This window comes from Vanacampus margaritifer, chromosome 2 (assembly GCF_051991255.1).
Source record: "Vanacampus margaritifer isolate UIUO_Vmar chromosome 2, RoL_Vmar_1.0, whole genome shotgun sequence".
Classification (NCBI taxonomy): Eukaryota; Metazoa; Chordata; class Actinopteri; order Syngnathiformes; family Syngnathidae; genus Vanacampus; species Vanacampus margaritifer.
Window position 1 is genome coordinate 52,803,842 of NC_135433.1, and position 19,660 is coordinate 52,823,501.

The 19,660-nt window shown below is 37.1% G+C and overlaps 1 protein-coding gene across 1 annotated transcript in view; it reads right to left on the bottom strand.

Annotated features, from left to right (window-relative positions):
• Positions 1-19,660, bottom strand: part of carhsp1 (calcium regulated heat stable protein 1) — a 28,169-nt gene continuing 8,509 nt past the window's right edge. The window contains exons 2-5 of the mRNA XM_077557749.1: positions 4,938-5,054; positions 4,662-4,770; positions 3,361-3,483; positions 1-724 (exon numbers count right to left, since the gene is read on the bottom strand). Coding sequence (XP_077413875.1) covers positions 562-724; positions 3,361-3,483; positions 4,662-4,770; positions 4,938-5,007 — 465 coding nt within the window. The 5' untranslated portion in view covers positions 5,008-5,054 and the 3' untranslated portion in view covers positions 1-561. The remainder of the gene's footprint in view (positions 725-3,360; positions 3,484-4,661; positions 4,771-4,937; positions 5,055-19,660) is intronic.

The window sequence follows — 19,660 nt, forward strand, 5'->3', positions numbered from 1 at the left end:
TCAGATGCTGACAACTCTTTAATAGACTCAATATATCCAACTACATATGATCATATACAAGCAATGTATCATAGGCACAGGAAGAAGTTCTGATGGCAGAAGTAGGCACAGTGTTGACCTGGTTTAAAAAAAAAAAAAACTTGTGGTATTGGACCAGAAATTCTAATATGAATTCACAACAGCCTTAAAATTTCAGTTGTGACCTTAATGAAGCTTAGAGTTGGTAAACTGCAAGTGAAATACAGTAGATAGTCTCAAATAATGAAGCACAACTTCAAATAAGGTAAAACTTCCTCAGTGTCAAAAAAATTGACGTGACAATATTTGAAGCCTTTTGTGAGATAAGCATGTCCACCATAAAGCAATTCATATACCTGTCAAAACCAACTGTATGTTTTTGGTTCAAAGTATAGGCATCCAATTACCACAGGGCAAAAGGTGACCTTTCAAAGAGAAGATAGCAATGATTCCCTTCTAATTTACACTAATTGTGTGCTTCAGGCTATTAACCCCATCATCCAGTATTTGTAATGCGGCCGGCCCATTGCAGCATTTTAACGTTCAGCTGTTAACTACATTGCCAGTCCAGGTCTCGTGTTTGGTTCCTGGCTTCAGGTGGGTGATGGTTACCTCCACTGCTTGAACCTTCTCGAATTTTGGAGGGATGGCGCACACCTTGTAGCTCACCTCGTCACCTTCCACTGGCACGTACTCACCCTCAATGCTGAAACACATTACGAGTTACACACAACTTACCAAGTTATCTGTGGCCTTTAATTTATCCTGCATGCAATATGTTAAAAATCCAGACGCACGGGGCTTTGTGCCAGATACAATATTATGCCCGGTACACAAATACCAGATTGGAGCCTTACTACCACCATAACTCATTCACTGTCATTGTCAAAAATTCATTTGAACTATTTATATTAGTTTAACATTTGTTCCCACTTTTGTCAACAAGAGTATGAAAACCTAGATTTTTTTATTGTATTAGAACAGATAAAATTTGTGATTAATCGTGAGTTAACTAGTGAAGTCATGCGATTAAAAATTGTAATCGCCTGACGCCCCTAATTTTTAATAATCTTTTCTTTATTAAATAAAGATTAATATATATATATATATATTTTTTTTTTTTAAAGAAAAGATTATTAAAAATAGGGGCATCAATCAGGCAATTAAAATGTTTAATCGTAATTAATCGCATGACTTCACTAGTTAACTCACGATTAATCCCAAATTTTATATCTGTTTAAAATGTACACAAAAAAAAATTCTGGGTTTTCATACTCTTGTTAACAAAAATGGAAAAATATGTTAAACTAATAGAAATAGCTAAAATTAATTTTTGATGTCTGTAGCTGTCAATGGCAGTGAATGAGTTAAAATCAAAGTCAGTGAAGGCCCCATTATCAGACATCTGAAAAAGCTAATTCCTCCCACATTTGCTTGGAAAACAAGCAAGGCCAAACATTATAAATGTTACACCTGCTTAATCTTTTCAGATATATGTATATCTTTTCAGAGGTTGACGTGGGCATAAGTAGAGATGTCCACATACATTTTTTAATATTCCAGAGCAGAAAGAGGCGTAACAAGCGTAGTTTTGTACTGACTTCTCCAAAACAAATGGATCAAATTGAAAATGCAATCTATTTTCCAAAAAATACGTAGTTTAGTGAAAAATGGGCCATTTGGTATGTACCATGCTTTAGCTGCTTTACTGTTTAAAAAAATGTTTAGAACAGCTAGTTATGTAGTCACAACCTGTAGATGAAAATAACAAAAAGCAAGCCATAGGGGTAATGTTCTTCAAATTTTCAGCATTCCAGCATCCTGTGAGTGTCAACAACATTTATTCATGTATATACAGTGCCTCTCCGTTTGTGGAAATCTGCAGTACATGGACCATATCAAAACTTTAAAAAAAAAAAGAAGTTTATCTTATACCCCCCACACACACACACACTTTAAACACATTTTAAACTTACAATAAAATACAGATTAATTAATTAAAGCCATTGTATTTCAATACATAAACATTGCAAGCATAAATCGTATTGAAAATGCTGTAGTGTACCATACATATTAACTCATTCACTGCCATTGACGGCTAAATGTGTCAAAAACTCACTGAGCTATTTCTATTAGTTTCACTATTTTTACTTTTGTTAAGAGTATGAAAACCTAGATTATTTTTTTGTACATTTAGAACAGATATAAAAAAATTTGATTAACTAGTGAAGTTATGTAATTAATAACAATAAAAAAAAAATCGCCTGATGCCCCTAATTAATAAAAAAAAGAAAATATTATTTAAAAAATGAGGGGTGTCAGACGATTAAATGTTTTAATTGTAATTAATCGCATGACTTCAATAGTTAACTCACGATAAATCACACATTTTATATCTGGTTTAAATGTACCCCCCCAAAAATCTAGGTTTTCATACTCTTGTTAACAAAAGTGGGGGAAAACCCTAGAAAAAAATTTTTTATTGTACATTTAGAACAGATATAAACATTTTTGATTAATCGTGGGTTAGCTATTGAAGTCATGATTAATTACAATCAAAAATTTAATCCCCTGACGACCTAATTTATAATAATCTTTTCTTTTTTTAAATAATCTTTTTTTCAAAAAACAAATTAACAATCTTTTCTTTTCTTTTTTAAAATAATCTTTTATTTCAAAAAAAGAAAAGGTTATTAAAATGAGGGCGTCAGGCGATTAAATATTTTTATTTGTAATTAATCGCATGACTTCAATAGTTAACTACTGATTAGTCACAAATTTTATATCTGGTCTAAATGTAAATTCTTTTTTTTCATACTCTTGTTAACAAAAGTCAAAAACATGTTAAACTAATAGAAATAGTTCAAATGATTTTTTGACGTCTATAGCCGTCAATGGCAGTGAATGAGTTAATTGAAGTGCCACTCATTGTACACTCATTAGCCTGGAAGAGGCACGGCCTGGTGAGTTGGAAAGTGCGAGAGTGGCCGAGAGCGATGGCGACAGCAGCTCCTGCGTAGGTGAGTGTGTGATCGTTTAAAAGATGAGCTACAGTGGGGGTGTGAATGATCAACCACGATAAAGCAGGGGGAAAACTGTGCACTTCACACTACAAATTGTTTTTTCTACCTTAAGTTTAAATATGAGGACTTTAAAATATATATATATATATATAAATCATCTTGCTTACATGTAGCACTGGCACAGAACTATATATTTCCATTGCGTAGGATTATCATACAAATTTTATATCACATCACGTTATCCACATCAGAGTAAATCGTACCGGTGGGACTTGCTTATTACGGTTATTGTTGGCAGTGCATCGGAACATAATCTTACTCTGAGATGTGGACAAAGATGTCGCTGCCCCCATCAGCAGGTATGATGAAGCCGTGACCTTTGGAGCGGGAAAACCATTTGCACACACCAGAAAACACGGGACCCTCTGAGGCACGAGCTGTCCTGTATGGAAAGGACGGAGGCAAATGATCATGAACATATTACCTACTTGTTGTTACCATGTGGCAAAAGTACTCAAATGCTCTACCTAAGAGTAAGACAAAGTATACCTAAAGTAGAAATACAAATTCAACTTAATTATGTACAACACACATTTTGACAACTTAATTATTTGTCCCCCTACCAGCTCCCAAGATTTCAATCATTCAAGATTGCAACCATGGTTGACTTTAACTTTCCTTATTTGTCTTTGTTACATCATGTCCTAAAAAGAAAGAAAGAAAGAAAAGGAGTAACATGCCAGTTTTGACAAAGTATGAAGTAGAAAGGTATTTCTTTTCAAATGTAGAGAGCAAAAGTCCAGATAAATAAATACTCAAGCGCCGATACCTTAAAATTTTACTTAGGTAGTTTTTGTACTTTGTTAGTATTTACAACATACTATGACAGTTACATCGAATTGAATTTGGTTAGCGTGCATTGATGTGTTCTGAAATCTATTTGAAGTCACATGACAGGAAACCCCCAAAATTAGAGATGTGAATTTTTTTTAAAGCACAATTAAACCACAACTTTTGTTCACTGGGTTTTCTTTTTTAGTTTAGGAAAAAATACATGGTCAGCCCACTGCATGTTTTTTTTTTTTTTCTGGCTCAACAGCAGAATAGGACGGAGGGAACATTTTGCATCTCTCTCTCTCTCTCTCTCTCTCTCTCTCTCTCTCTCTCTCTCTCTCTCTCTCTCTCTCTCTCTCTCTCTCTCTCTCTCTCTCTCTCTCTCTCTCTCTCTCTCTCTCTCTCTCTTCTCTCTCTCTCTCTCTCTCTCTCTCTCTCTCTCTCTCTCTCTCTCTCTCTCTCTCTCTCTCTCTCTCTCTCTCTCTCTCTCTCTCTCTCTCTCTCTCTCTCTCTCTCCTCTCTCTCTCTCTCTCTCTCTCTCTCTCTCTCTCTCTCTCTCAAGGACAAAGTAGTGTAAAACAGTTAAATGTTCAGTTTAGAATTAAGATTCTTAATATAGTAAATGTTAAGGGACCAAAAATACGTTATTTTATTAATTGAGTATTTTTTAAAATTAATCTGCCAATTAATCTGTTATTGGAATTTTATTCTACCAAATAAAAAAAAATCCTCATTGGTCGGGCTTTACTATAAATCAAGCAAATGTGCGTGTGCGTGTGCCCTCACGCTGAGCAGGTCCTGTTCCTGCGAGTAGGCATGGGGCTGGGGATATTGAAGCCCCGTATGGGCGAAGGTGAGCGATCTCTGTTTCTCCATACCGGAGGCCTCAGGGACTCTGATTGGAGGAACAAAACATAATGTTACATCATAACACAATTCACCTTACAGCCGCTTGCTCACGATCCCATCTTAATACTACTCCAAACAGAATACACAAAGAGAAAATGCAGTTTCATTTCAACACGTTCGATGCACTTTTCTAAAACTGTTGCAGAGTTCTACCTTTTGATCCAGTGGTTGGTGATCCTCCAGAGTTTAACGGCGGGGTCGTTGATCGTTCCTGAGAACTCATGGTGGTTGGGCGAAAACAGGTAGGCACGTAAAAGGGATTAAAACACCCTAAGTGGAGGACAGGACAAAAAAAAAATCAGCCTCTGGGTTTGGTTAATGCAGGTGATGTTTGTGTTTGGCCTCTCAAATGTGAGCTATTATGTCAGAAACAGCATATTTCAGCAATATTATAGTATCCCTGTGATTGGCTGCCAAAAAAAATTCAGGTTGTACTCTGCCTCTCATACAAAATCATGACCTTCATGAGGACAACGCTATAGAAAATGGAAGGCTTGATTTCAATGACTTCATTGTATAAGTTTGACGGACAATCATTTTAAAATGTTTTTAAAAAATAGCAGCACTTGGTACTATTTGAAACAAATTCATAAAAATTGACAGTGGAACGGAATGAGTTTATATAGTGGAAGCTCCGAAGTTGTAGAATTGGGAAGCCAACCGATATATATATATATATATATATATATATATATATATATATATATATATATATATATATATATATATATATATATATATATATATATATATATATATATATATATATATATATATATATATAGACATATATACACACACACACACACACTTCTGAAGTTACTCCAAACCTTGCGATCGTGCAGTGCATCATGTTTGATTCCACCGCAGATACCAGTTATGGCAGAGGGAAAAAGTGTGATAAGAACAGGAAATGAATCTTATGGCGAGGTAGCCTCTCTTGGATCAGTCTTTACAATATACTTAAAGTGACGCAAAATCAGCAAAAATTCTACAATACGTCTGTCATGCCATCAAACACTAAGCTGATGTCACGATTGGGGTCAGTACATAAAATGTTGCATTAAGTTTGGCAGTATGATTAATTCTTACCCTTAAATGACAGTTAAGAATGTAAAAAAAAAACACCGTAAATGTTACATTGTCACATGACAAAGCTTAAGTAGTTTGATCTTTTAAATTTCATGCAATTGTATTATACAACAGTTAACTTATGTCAGTCAGGAATGTAGAGTATCTCGATGTGAAAAAGCCAAGACATTTAATCACGATTTTCTAAATGACAGGATGAATATTACCCACATTTAACTCACGAAGGTGGTTCTCTCAAAATGTCTCTTCTGTGGCTTCTACAGTAAATGAGTGGAGGGCTATATGGTGATAAGAATGTGTTTTTACATTGAGCAAAAACTATATTGAGGATCTTAAAATGTCCTTTCTGAGCGATACTGTAAAAAGCGTGATGTAAGGCTTAGTTTGGACTCACAAGATAATGTCTTGAGGAGGCCAGAAGGGGAGGGCTAAGGATTAGAAGGAGACAGGCTGCAAAAGAACACACCCTCCCCACACACACCATATGGGCTTGACATAAACAACTCTTCTAGAGTGCCAACTATGAAGCAAACAGATTATTGCGCGCACAATCATTGAAGTGCCGGCAGAATAACAAATGATGATGAACCACAGCGCCAAACTGTTGTAAGGTCATTGGTCTTATGACAAAATAACTCGTTTAACGTCACACCTCTATAACCGGTACTCACATTTATTGTTACCGACTAAACACATCGTACAGTTTGAAAGAACAGAAACAAGCAAGTACAGAGGCCAGCGGCGCTCCTAACGCAATAGACATGACCTTAATGAGATTGCAGCTTGTCTGGACTGCAAAGCCACAGCGCGGTCGATTTATGCCTGATGACATACAATCAAATGGGGGAAAGATATGAAGTAAATGAAAAAGCAGCAGGGAGCAAGGAAAGGTGTTTAAAATAAGCTAATTGATTAAGACACAATGTGCATGTAATGTATGTCTCTCACTCTATACAAATTAGTATGCCATATGACCTTCATGATAGTGGAAGTCTATAGGCTAAGTTGCAAGTAACTGTCATAAGTCAAACAAATCAAACCTAGAGACCATTTAAAGATGCCTAAAAACAAAATGTAAGTGCTTAATATAGTTATAGGCTAGTTGGGACTATTTAACTCATTTGCTCCCAAAAACGTATAAATACATTCTATTTTAAATATTACCATGCTCCAAAAGACGTATTTAGATGTTTTTTGTTTTTGTTTTGAATGCTAGAGCTTTGATGCAGCCTCTAAACTGAAGAGAATGCTTGAAGCAATGGTTGTTATTACAAAAAACGACCAGCAGGTGGCAGCAAAGTGTAAGGGTTCAACCGGGGCCATGTTCCAAAAAAGCTCTTTCCCCCACTGTGATAAACAGATTTGTGAATAATGATGAAACTTAGCTATATTCTAATGCTAATTGCTGCAATACGGAAACAGTTTCAATGTTTTTTTTATAGTTAATTATACATTTCAATGTTGAATGTATTCTACAATAATTTACATCACAAGAGTGAAACCTTTTTGTGTCAACTAGGGTCAGACCGATTATCAGCTGGGCTGATTATCGGCGCCAATATTCAGCATTTTGACGAATATCGCATCGGCCATTTTGAAGAATCATACGGCCGATAATAGATTAATTTGAAACAGTGTTAACTTCAGGGAACTAATTTTCAGAGATGCTGCTGACCCAGGCCAGGATATTCTCAGCACCTTCAGTTTTTGTTTGAAAAATATTTTAATGCATCAGAGAGAAATTTGGGAAAACTTTATTTACTGTAGAAAACAATAGTGAGCTATTTACTTAAGAGTATATTTCACTTTTGAAGACATGCTACTGCCACTGGGAGATTCCTGAACTTTTTGTTACATTTTGAAAACAAATTTGTCTATTGACTAAGATTTTTTTTAACTCCAATATTTTACAAACCCTAAAAGTTGTGCTTAAAAAAATTAAGAGTTAGAGTTTGTATTTTTTTCAAATTATGATGCCAATATTTTCCCTTTTAGTGAAAATCAGTATCAGCTCCAAATATCGGTTATCGACGTCCTTGACTACTAATAATCGGCCCTGAAAAAAACATATCGGTCTAATCTCTAGTGTCAACATTTTTTGGGACAAAGTATTTGACATGTAGTTCAAATACATAGAATGTGTACAAAAAACTAAACGCTGAAGAAAAGGAAGAAAAACAGATTTACTGGCAGCTGAATATCACCACACGATCAAATCAAACACCAACGTAACACAATTTCCACTGAAATTCATATACCATATCATGCACGCACGCACCCACCCACACCTAAGCCTTGTGGAATGTTCCAAAATTATTCACTGATGGTACTAACCAGAGACCCTGCTGATACAGCAAATACCAAACCATTGGGGTGAATGGAGACACACGCACGCGCCAACACACGCACACCCACAGGAAGGATGACCAATTTCAACAATCTGCTGATCTGACTGCCTCACTTTGAATAGACACACTATTCAAAGCAATCTTGTGTTGACAGGAAACCAATACCTTTTTTAAGTGTAAAGAGTAATAGTAATATTAAATGTGTAAACAATGATGTGTTTTCATTGAAAATCACGTAAAAATTAACAGGACAGGGAAGAAAAAGTAAGCACTGAGGCCAGAACTTTTTGAACTTGTAAACAGTAAAAGGAGTGCGCTTAGTGTTTTATGTTTTATGTGCTTTACACATTCATGCACCAATGGGAAGCTGTTGCCAAGCAAAATGTTGCAAGGCCCAATGGGTGCAAATTATGGTTTAGTGTCTTGCCCAACAACAACAACACTTCGACAGCGAACAGTCAGAGCCAGGATTCCAAGCGATTCACTTTATTGAACCAGAGCTGCCCGTACACAAACGTTTGATCGTAAGTGGGCTGATATCACCATTTATATGCTATTTATATGGGTCAGAAAAGTTCCAGGACTGACGTCATTAAAGAGATACATCCAATGCATTTTCACAGCCTTCTCTAGCAAGTGAGGAAGTTGTTCGCTGTTAGATGGTCTGGGCCCAGTATTTTCAATTTTTTTTAAATCCAGATTAAACTGATTCAGATTTCCAAATCCCATTTTCCTGATCCACGGATCTAGATTTTCTATCCTGGTATTTAAAAACTTTTCTGGGTTGATCCTCTTGGATTGACATTTCCAAATCCATCCTGCCTTTAGGATTACCCCGTCCGTCTCCAGGATCACAGACAGGGGACAGAAAGTGTCTTCTAAATATACCAAATTACATTTTGCCACTTGCTGTCCAATGAAAATGACATCACAGTTTCTCAGGGCAAACGCAATATTCATCCAAATGTCGTGTTTAGAATAGTGGAGGCCAGTGGTGTAGTGGTCCCTGGAGAAGTGGGCATACTCTAAATTTTACTTGATCTCTCCCCCCGCTAATCTTTAACTAATCAGTTTCAACTCTCTGGTTTTCAGTTTCAACTTATTGGCTGTGTTTTAACGTGGTGGGTGGGGTTTGGGGCGAGGCTTTGAGCGCAAGAACGCCTTCCAGCTTTTCAGGAGAGGAGAGCGCGCCCTCTGTTGATTAAAGGCTATACTTATGGATACAAGTTCACCAGGAACTCCTAAAATGCCTGTAAGCCACAAGTTAATATGTGGTTATATATGTTACTTGTGGCGTTAAAACCACCATGTTTGAAATTACTTTATGCATCATGTCATGCTAATTTACCTAACATGCTAACTGGTTTACTACAGAAACATTACCACAGACGCTACAAGGTTATATGTAGAAAAAACACAGATTTACAGGTGGTTAGGAGTTCCCGGTGAACTTGTATCCATAAGTATTGCCTTTAATCAACAGAGGGCGCGCTCTCCTCTCTCCTCTCCTGAAAAGCTGGAAGGCGTTCTCAAAGCGCTCAAAGCCCCACCCCCGCCCCTCCACGTTTAAACACTGCCAATAAATTGAAACTGAAAAAAAGAGAAGTGAAACGGAAAACCCGAGAGTTGATACTGAAAACCTGTGCCACTCGGGAAAAAAAAGAGTGTAAAAAAAAATTGGCATTGAAAAAGACATTATAATACAAAAAAATATGCTTAAAGAAAATAGTGTTTTTTAATGTCTATTTTCTATTTTTCAATACAACCTTTTACAATGCCAGTATAGTGAAACCTCGGAGTTCGAACGTCTCGGAACTCGTACAATTCGGACTTCAACCCCAAAAGGGTTAGGGTTAGAGTAAAAAATGCCCCGGAGTTTGAACTCATTTTCGGAGTTCGAACACCCAAGCAAAGCAAGCTAAGCCGAACGTACCTTAAAAATGGGTAAACGAGTGAAGCAGACCGAAGCCGAGTAATGCCGAATGCTCACGTTGCGGTAGTTGAGACGATGCACTGCTCATTTACAGTCAGATCGTGAATACTCCCGTTGGTGCTCCATACAAGCCTGTCCATTTAGATTTTTTCAAAAAAAATTATTCGCCATGGGCCCAAAGAAAAACATACAGTGCTACGAAACACAGTGGAATTAGGAAGGAGATTATTACACAGTTGTAACTACTGTTACTACTTTTGTAAATACTGGCACGAGGACCCCCCTTAGCTGTTCAACAACGTGCCTGACGTTAAACAACACACGCAAGGACCGCTTAGTAGTCTAACAATATGCCCAATTTAAAATACACAAACTCAGCACTGATCTAAAGCTAGCATTAACATAGCATTTATCATCCACTGATGCCATCACACCACAACAAAAAAGATAAGGTATTTTTATTGTTTAAATACTGTACTGTTCTGTAAAAGTAAAAACCATAAATAGAAATTAAAATAGGAATTTTCTGTTTTTGGAGCTTGGGAACGGATTAAGTGCATTTACATTATTTTCTATGGGAAAAAATGTTTCGGAGGTTGAACAATTCGGACTTTGAATACGTCGCAGGAGCGAATTATGTTCAAACTTTTAGGTACCACTGTACTTGTTTCATTGTCAATGCAGATTTTTCAACAATTAATTTTTTTTTTTCCAATACCAAATCTTATTGTCAGCGTTGCGGCTCCATAGAAAAACATGACATGTGAAGGAAAAGTCATCATTTGTAATTAAGCACAATAATAAAATGATCATGAATGAATTAGGAGCAGTTTGTAATGTAAAATCTATTTATTGTGAAGTAAACGTGAATAATATGTTATCTACTATGAAATTAAACTACATCATATAAGTTAGTTAGGGCTATATTACGTTAAGTTATTGTTTATGGTATACAATTACTTGGTTAACCTTATTTAGATTTTCTTTTTTAAATAAGGTGGTGGGGCTTCATAGACACTGAGATAATCTCTGGTCCTGGCATTTATTACAGTTTCATTCATCTAACATTTCAGTCTGGCATAACAGTCTTTGCAAACTGGATTAATTATACAATTACAGGGGTTCCCTACATCAGTGGTTCTCAAATCGGGGTACACGTTCCCCTGTGGGTACGTGAAAACACATCAGGGGGCACATGGGACTTTAAAATATATTTAAAAAGTAGCATACATGCAAGAAACCATCTTGGCTTTTTTCAGTTTTTCAGTTAACTAAATGATTTGTTTTGAAAACCAACCAGTGCCATGATCCCAAAAGAGGACTTAGGTTAAATTATTGCATAATTATTTATTCAGACAATTACTTCTTTGCTTTTTTATAAATTTTTTGACCAATACATAGTGGGACTGTGGTCCAAATTAAAACTAGTTCCCAAATTAAAACCAGACACATGATGGCACAGCACAGTTTTGTGTTGTTCATCCAAAATGCTAGTTGTCTAGCTAGTTTAGGGCTAAATTGCTAACGTTAGAATGGCGTTACATTTCATAACATTAGCCTCGCCGAAACGCAGTTTAACTACAATGTATTGGCGACGAAAAACTCCTCTGTACAGTGATATTGCCAGTAGTTTAAAAGTAAACAATGATTTATATGGAAACAACTTTAAAACTTACCTGTGAATGATGTTTTCATTGTATGTACAGTATGTTCAAATACTGATACAAATACTGAATACAAATACCGTCACTCGTTTATTTATTTCTGCCTCGCATAGGAGACGGAGCGACCTGTCAATCATCTGGAGTGGCATTGACACCCACATGTGAGCAATAAAGTTCTCGGCATGACCCGCCCTACTCATTTTCTGATAGGGGCATCAGTTCTCATGCCTTTAATTAAGCAATAAGACAGCGAGTGCAGGCCAGCCAGTTAGAGGCACCGGAGTGGCCACTGATCTGTATATACTACCGGATAGCCGATAGCAGAGCTCGGTGTACCAGATGTGATCTGGCTGCCAGATCGTATCGGGGTGGCCTAACAAACACGCCACGCTACATGATTGGCTGGAAATGATCATATTATTGTCAAACATTGTCAAACAATATTAAAGATGTAATTTAAGTAACAAAATGTACGGGCTGAAATTGTAAAAACGTAAATAAACCTAAGAATAGAAAAGCTAGATATATTGAATAAATAATAAAATTGATTGAATAAATTATAAATATACAAATTAATTGCCTGAGATGTGACAAATAGTGTCAGTTTAGATTGCTATGTGTTCCTATTAACATTAAGAGTATTTTTGTGATATATTGTAATTTGTGAACTGCTAAAAAAGAAATAAACCAAACCGAAGTGAACACGTCTGAATTGCGCATTTCGTTAGCACCGCTGTAATGACGTCATTGGCAAGCTCGAAGGCGCTTCAATCTATTTTTTAATCTCTTCAATCTTAAAGTATCCTGCTTTTATATTCTTAGGTTAGTGGAACTTCGGAGTTCGAACGTCTCGGAACTCGTACAAATCGGACTTGGACCAAAAAGTCGGAGTTTGAACACCCAAGCAAACCAAGCAAAGCCGAACGTACCTTGATCGGGTAGCCGAGTGAAGCCGAGCGATGCCGAATGCTCACGTTGCGGTAGTGGAGACGAAGCGCTACTCATTTCCAGTCAGAGCGGGTAAAAACTCCCGGAGGTGCTCCGTACATTCACGAGTGCATTTGGATTTTTCCACAACAATTTTCTTTGACATGGGCCCAAAGAAAGACAGCAGTGCCGGTGGCAGAAAAGAGAAACGTACAGTGCTGTGAACCATAGTGGATTCAGGAAGGAGATTACCTCGCCGTTGTAACTACTTCCGTAAATACTGGCACAAGGACCCCCCTTAACTGTTCAATAATGTGCCAGATGCTAAACAGCGCACAAGGACCCCTTGGTAGTCTAACAACATGCCCAATGTAAAATACATTAACTCAGCACTGAACTAAAGCATGCATTCATTAACATAGCATTTTTCATCCACTGAGGCCATCACACCACAACAAAAAAGGTAAGGTATTTTTTATTGTTTAAATACTGTACTTTACTGTACTTTTTTTTACATAAATAGAAATTAAAATAGGAATTTTCTGTTTTTGGAGCTTGGGAACAGATTAATTGCATTTACATTATTTCCAATGGGAAAAAATGTATTGGAGGTTGAACAATTCAGACAGGAATAAATTGTTAAACTCCGAGGTACCACTGCATTTATGTTTTGACAATTTCAGTCCATATATTTTGTTATTTAAATTATATTTGAAATATTTTCTTTATAACGTTTTGACGTCAACCAGATTTTTTTTCTTCAAATAACTTTATTGAATATTTGTAAAAGGGTTATCTCCAAATAATCCTGTCGCGTGACGTCATCGGTAGGCAACCCCGATACAATCTGGCAGCCCGATCACATCTGGTACCGACACCGGCTCTGGTCGAGCCGATCCAGAAATATATACAGATCAGAGGTCATGGCTGAACGCAAAACTGACTGAGAAAGAAGTGGGAATACCCTGGACTACACAACTGGTGGAAGCACATACCACATATTAAGAAAATTTGGGGGTTGATTTCCCCTTTAAGTTTTGTTGCTGTTAAATTTTGGATTGAAACTATTACTTTCTCCCTTTTTTCACGTTATTAGGATTTATTTAAGATTTTTTTTACATTTGTGGAATTTTGAATTTTTCAGTTCAGAAAAAAGTACATAATGAGGTTTCATTTATTAAAAATATCACTTTTACACTAATAATTCCGTGAAATGCAAGAGATACTTCTTTATTGATGAGTATAGAAATGAATACCTGGGATCAGAGTCTAATCCTACCCCGAGGTGGGATTCATGTTAATGCTATTTTTCAGGATCAAATTGATCCAGATTTGATACTGAAGTTTTGAATTACCCATCACAAACTCAAATCTGGATTAAAGGTAGGGATTGGATTTCTAAATCTGGATTTGAATTTTCAACATTAAATGTGGTTTGAAATTTAGGTACAGATCTGGATTTTATCTATAATCTACCAAATTTAATCCTGGTGGATTATGTTTAAAATACTGGGCCTAATGCATTGTTTGCAGGAGTGTTGTCATGGTGAAACAGCCATAAATTGCCCTGCCACATTGCTCGCTTTTTCCTGCACAGCGAGCGACACAAAGGTTAGGGGTATACAGCACCACTAATTCGTACCAGCAGATAAACATTATTTTATTTAAATTCTACACCCACATGTTGTTGCAAAGTTGATCTCAAAGTTTCTTTTTGCATTCTTCAAGAATAAAATATCTTTCTAACACTAAACTATGCACGCTACAAACACTCCTAATCCACAGCGACAACAGGATTCAGTTTCTCTCCGCAGTACATGTCCAAGGTGAGATCCTTGAATTGTTTGAATGTAACCATCCTCTTTATGTGGCAGGAAGTCCTGTCGCCTCCCATCCTGCCTGCACGGTCATTACTAGCAGAACACATAAGATCTGTGGTTGCGCCACAGTCATCATTTGGGCAAGCAATAAGACTACAAATGGTGACATTATTCCAATCTTGTTCGATTGGACCCATCATGCACACAAGCATGAGCTCACAGTGCCGTGACAAATACTGATATAGCCAAGTAAGGTATCACTATTGCTTGTGATAAGCGATGTCATACAGTCACATATCGGTATCTTTGTGAATACTACAGGTGGGAATCTTTGAATGTCTCACCATTCGATTCAATTCCGATTTTTGGGTCTGCGATTCGATTCCGAATTGATTTTCGATTAAGAAAGATTTTTTTATTCAAAATGATTTTATTGACAATGATTTTTTCTTCAATCTATAGATGTGCAAGGAATCGTAATGATCTACTCCAGTCTGACTCGCTAATGCTAATTAGTGCACTACTCGTGGCACTTTTATCACTCAAAAGAACGGCTCCACGCTGGAAAAAAAAAAACTTATTGGAATAACTTGATCGGGACTTTTTCCTTCTACTCTCTAATGTGGCTACAATTTAACAGTGTATTAGACTGCGTGGAACCACACTGCCCCTCCGTGGCCAAATTGGGTACAACATGAATAGCACTCCAAATAAAGGCACACACAGACAAAGGCAAGACAGTATAAAATAATTTAGATAAAATCTATTTTGGGACATTTAAAATCGATTTTGAATCGTACTAAATGAGAATCGCGATTCTTATGAGAATCAATTTTTTTGGCACACCCCTAGCGAATACGCAGACTCACAAAAGAAATTCAAGCAGTCTTCACGCTACGCAAAGACCAACATTTGTTGGTGAGGTCATCGTGGGTCAGGGGAAAGGACTCTTGTTGCATAAGATGAAGTGGACAAAGGTTGTGATGAGCTCCAAGCAGGTATTTAAGGACCTGAATGCATCGGCATGTGACAGAAGCTAATTCGCATCTACTATCCATCCAGCCAGTGCTGAGCCATTAAGGCAGAGAGCATGAACCTCAAACACAAGCAGCCATTATGTTGTGCTCTTTGTGGGCTTGAAAGCGTGTGTGGGTGTGCGTATGCATGAAGGCCAAATGGGATGTGTTGACGCAATTGCAGAAGAGGGTCCTGATCATGCAACAGGATGATTCATCCTCAACATGCGTCAGCGCCACATCCACTCAGTGAATGTACATTGATATTCACACCTTGTTGTTCCTATGTATCGTCGAAAACATCATATCATCCCAAGTTGCATCATCACATGTTGCGATTCATTACCAGACCAACAGTTGAAAATGATCTAGACGTTGTTAACATTATTAATATTTTTAATTCTTTATTTTATATTTTAACCATTTTGAATTTAGTTATAGATGTGTAGATGCACATCTACACAGGTGTAATAATGTCAAACTCAATATAACTCGACCTTGTTATCTTGTTTTGTCTAAATTCCCTGTTTTGTCCTGTTTGTGAAAATTCAAGTTCAATTTAGCATACTGAGATTCTGTTTTGTCTAAATGTGAAAGATCAACCTAGCATACTGTGAGAATGTAATCTGATTTTCGTATTTGATGGGAGGAGAGAGGCGTTTTTCTGTACAAACTCTGATTGTAATAAAAGGGCTGTGTCTCCTGGGGGGAGGGACACACATTCTTGGATGACACTGCTTGGGTGATATGCAATTGTGTGACCAGAGATCTCTGTAATAAATCAACCTTGTAAGGACCCTCTTCACAAGAATCTCATCTTTGATTTATTTGAACACGCAAAAGATTACAAAATATAGTATAATCCTTCAACGTCCATAACCAAAACGATACATAATTGCCATGTCATGATGTTATTGGTAGCAAACTCCAAGTTCTGAACGCAAAAACTTCAGGATCAGTCAAATTAAGACTAATGTTTTACCAGTGTAGCTGCAAATGATCTTTTAATTGTTACTTGATAGAACATATTAAACTAAGGTTACTGTGCAACTTTATGTACAGTACATTATAAAAGCTGGCTACACCATAAAGCCCGACATTACAATGGCTTGGCAAACATGATACTTCTCCCTTTTGATTTGCTCTGTGACAGAAATCCTAACTGAAAGGATGTTTCTGGAACGAAGGTGGCACAACAAAGCTGAGAACCCAAGTGATGTAGCCGTTGCTGAGAATCCAATCAAATTAAAGTACAATGATAAAAATGTGCTTAAAGAACTGAGACGATTGTGACAGAGAACCACAGGCGGAAATTCAATTCATGCAGCTGAAGGATACTTAACACACAAAGCAACAATTAGAGTAGGCTAATACCTTTACTTCAACTCCAAAACAGCAAAGTCATGTTGATGCAACATTGGTTTGATTACCTACTTGTACTTCTAGTGGTCTCTAATACTGTCTGGTAAACCTGTACAGAACCTTCTCTTTAAACTTCACGGGTTAAAGGGAAAGTATGTAAAATGTACTTTTTCATTGTTTGAATACGGTAGTTCAGACTCTGGTGTGCCTGTCCACCCAATCAAGCCTAAGATTAATCAACCAAGTAAACCTTTTGCCATCTGCCTGTTTCTGAAAACGTGTATGTGAGAGAGCTGTTCTGCACTTTCGTTGTTATTTATCAGTGAAGCAAATTTACATAAAAACTGCCGACATAACCTAGTGATAGCTGGAGACCGATACCCGGCCGACTAGGGGTGGGAATCTTTGAATGTCCTGATTTTTGGGTCATTTTTGGGTCTGCGATTCGATTAAGAATCGTTTTTTGATTAAGAACGATTTTTGATTCAAAATGATTTGATTGACAATGATTTTTGCTTCAATCTATAGGTGCAAGGAATTGTAATGATCTACTCCAGTCTGACTCGCTAATGCTAATTAGAAAGAATAAAAGCACATGACGCTCCAGAGTTAGTATAAGTCGTATTTTGTGGGGAATTTATGTTTTAAAAACCCGAGACAGCTCCCAAAATCCCCGCTCCCTAATACGCTCCGAGCACGCACTGCTTCACTCCAACCATTCGGAAACTCAAAACGTTGTTCAAATGTGCCGTTGGGTTATTCAGAGTGCCCCAAAAAGGAGTGCCAGAGCCCAGTGCGTCAGGCAGTAGTACAGATGGAAACAGTACAAGCGCAAGCTGCTGATTGGTTTGTAACATAGGCTGTGTTCAGATATTAATAGGAGTGGAGCGCACTCTGCCTATCAGAGTGGTGGTAGGGCATCAGAGTGAATTTCCAAACGTACCCCGTGTTGACAGCAGTGAGGTAGTTCAGGTTGGAACTAGGGATGCACGATAATGCTATTTTCAACCGATACCGATAAATCAATCATTTAGAAAGTGCCAATGTCGATAACCGATAAGTAAGCCGATAATTGTTTGCAAAATTAACTTGAATAAGAATATACTTTCAAGTCCTACTATAAGTGTAACATGTACAAAAACATTGAAACATTGTGTAAAGCACCATGAAGCTGAATTGTATTGATATCTCTGCTTCAAAGACAACCAGAAACTCATTTTGAGTTTGTCAAAACAAAGCAGTCATATTTTAAAAATGGAACAAAAAACGGCAAAGGTAACATTTTGGGTAGACACAGTAATAAAAAATAAAAAAACACGCTGGCGCACTGCCATGTCGCCATGATGCATCGTCTGTGAACACGAGGTCGCGCGCATTATGACGTCACAAATATGCGACACTACCATAGGAGAGGGGAGGGCTTGAGGAGTTGGGCACAACTTGAGCCACAACCATGGACCAACATGGCCTGTCTATTATTATCGGCGGATTTCTTTATTATCTGGTTTATCTGTTTTACGTCAAATTGGCCGATAAATGCCGATAATTATCGGCAACCGATATTATCGTGCGTCCCTAGTTGGAACTTTTTATTTTTACTTTAAAATGGCTTACATTCATTAAAATTGTACGTCGCATTGAGGAAAAAGGTAGAATCCTGGTCAGTTATTGCGCGTCACACATTTGTTGCCTGACTACTACTTCTGCTTCAATTTCTTCTTCTACTTTCTGTTGGTGTTTAGCAAATACTTTTGCTGCATTACCACCACCTTCTGGCCACTGGTGGTAATGCAGAAGTCATATCTGCCAACCGCCATACTAAACAACTAAACAAGTCAAGGAACGGGGATTTTGGGTGTCCTAGCTCTAATTTTAATATATACAAGTCATACTTGAGTGTAAGTCACAGGACCAGCCAAACTATGAAAAAAAAGCATCATTTGTAGTCTGAAATATATGGTACAGTGCCACGCTACTTTGCGGTTCACTTACTACAGATTCCCTCTATTGCGGATTTTTATTTGGGCTAATAACTCATACATGGGGTTTACCACAGGTTGTACCTCAATATTTCGTGTTTTTTTTTTTTTGAGATCATCCCTACCCGCACGATTTTCATTAGTGAGTACTCGATACAATTCTTCATTTATGCTGCTATTTTTGTCCTTTTTTTTGTAATATTTGAGTGAGCAAATAAAAACAGCTCTATCTTTCACTCAATACAATCTATTACATATTTAAACAAAATATAGAATATATGGTAAATTAAGAAACGTGTACCATGATAAATTCAAGTCAGCTATTTTTAGAACAGACCGCCCAGAGTTATTTTGTACACGCTGACAGTTACACTTACACTCTCCTCCATGCACGTGCACTTGCAGGAGAAGTAGAAAAACAAGTTAATTGAAGGCAATTAACTTCAACAGGCCGCTCATTTACGCAACTTCGTAAGAAGAGCTCATTAAGGTGACAGACAGTATTAGCAGTTATTGAAGGAAGATCTTTCTCATTTAAAGTTGCATGTAGAGCTTGTACAAGATTTTTTGCAGCACATTCATTTTGTTCACCTATTTCACTTCCATATCGATTCCATTTCCATCGACCTACTTACCACAGTCACATAAAAGAAAGTGACAAAAGCTTGCACAGTTTTTCATCCTTTCAGTGAACAAACAGGAACCTCTCTAAATAAAGAAAGTGAAATGATGAAA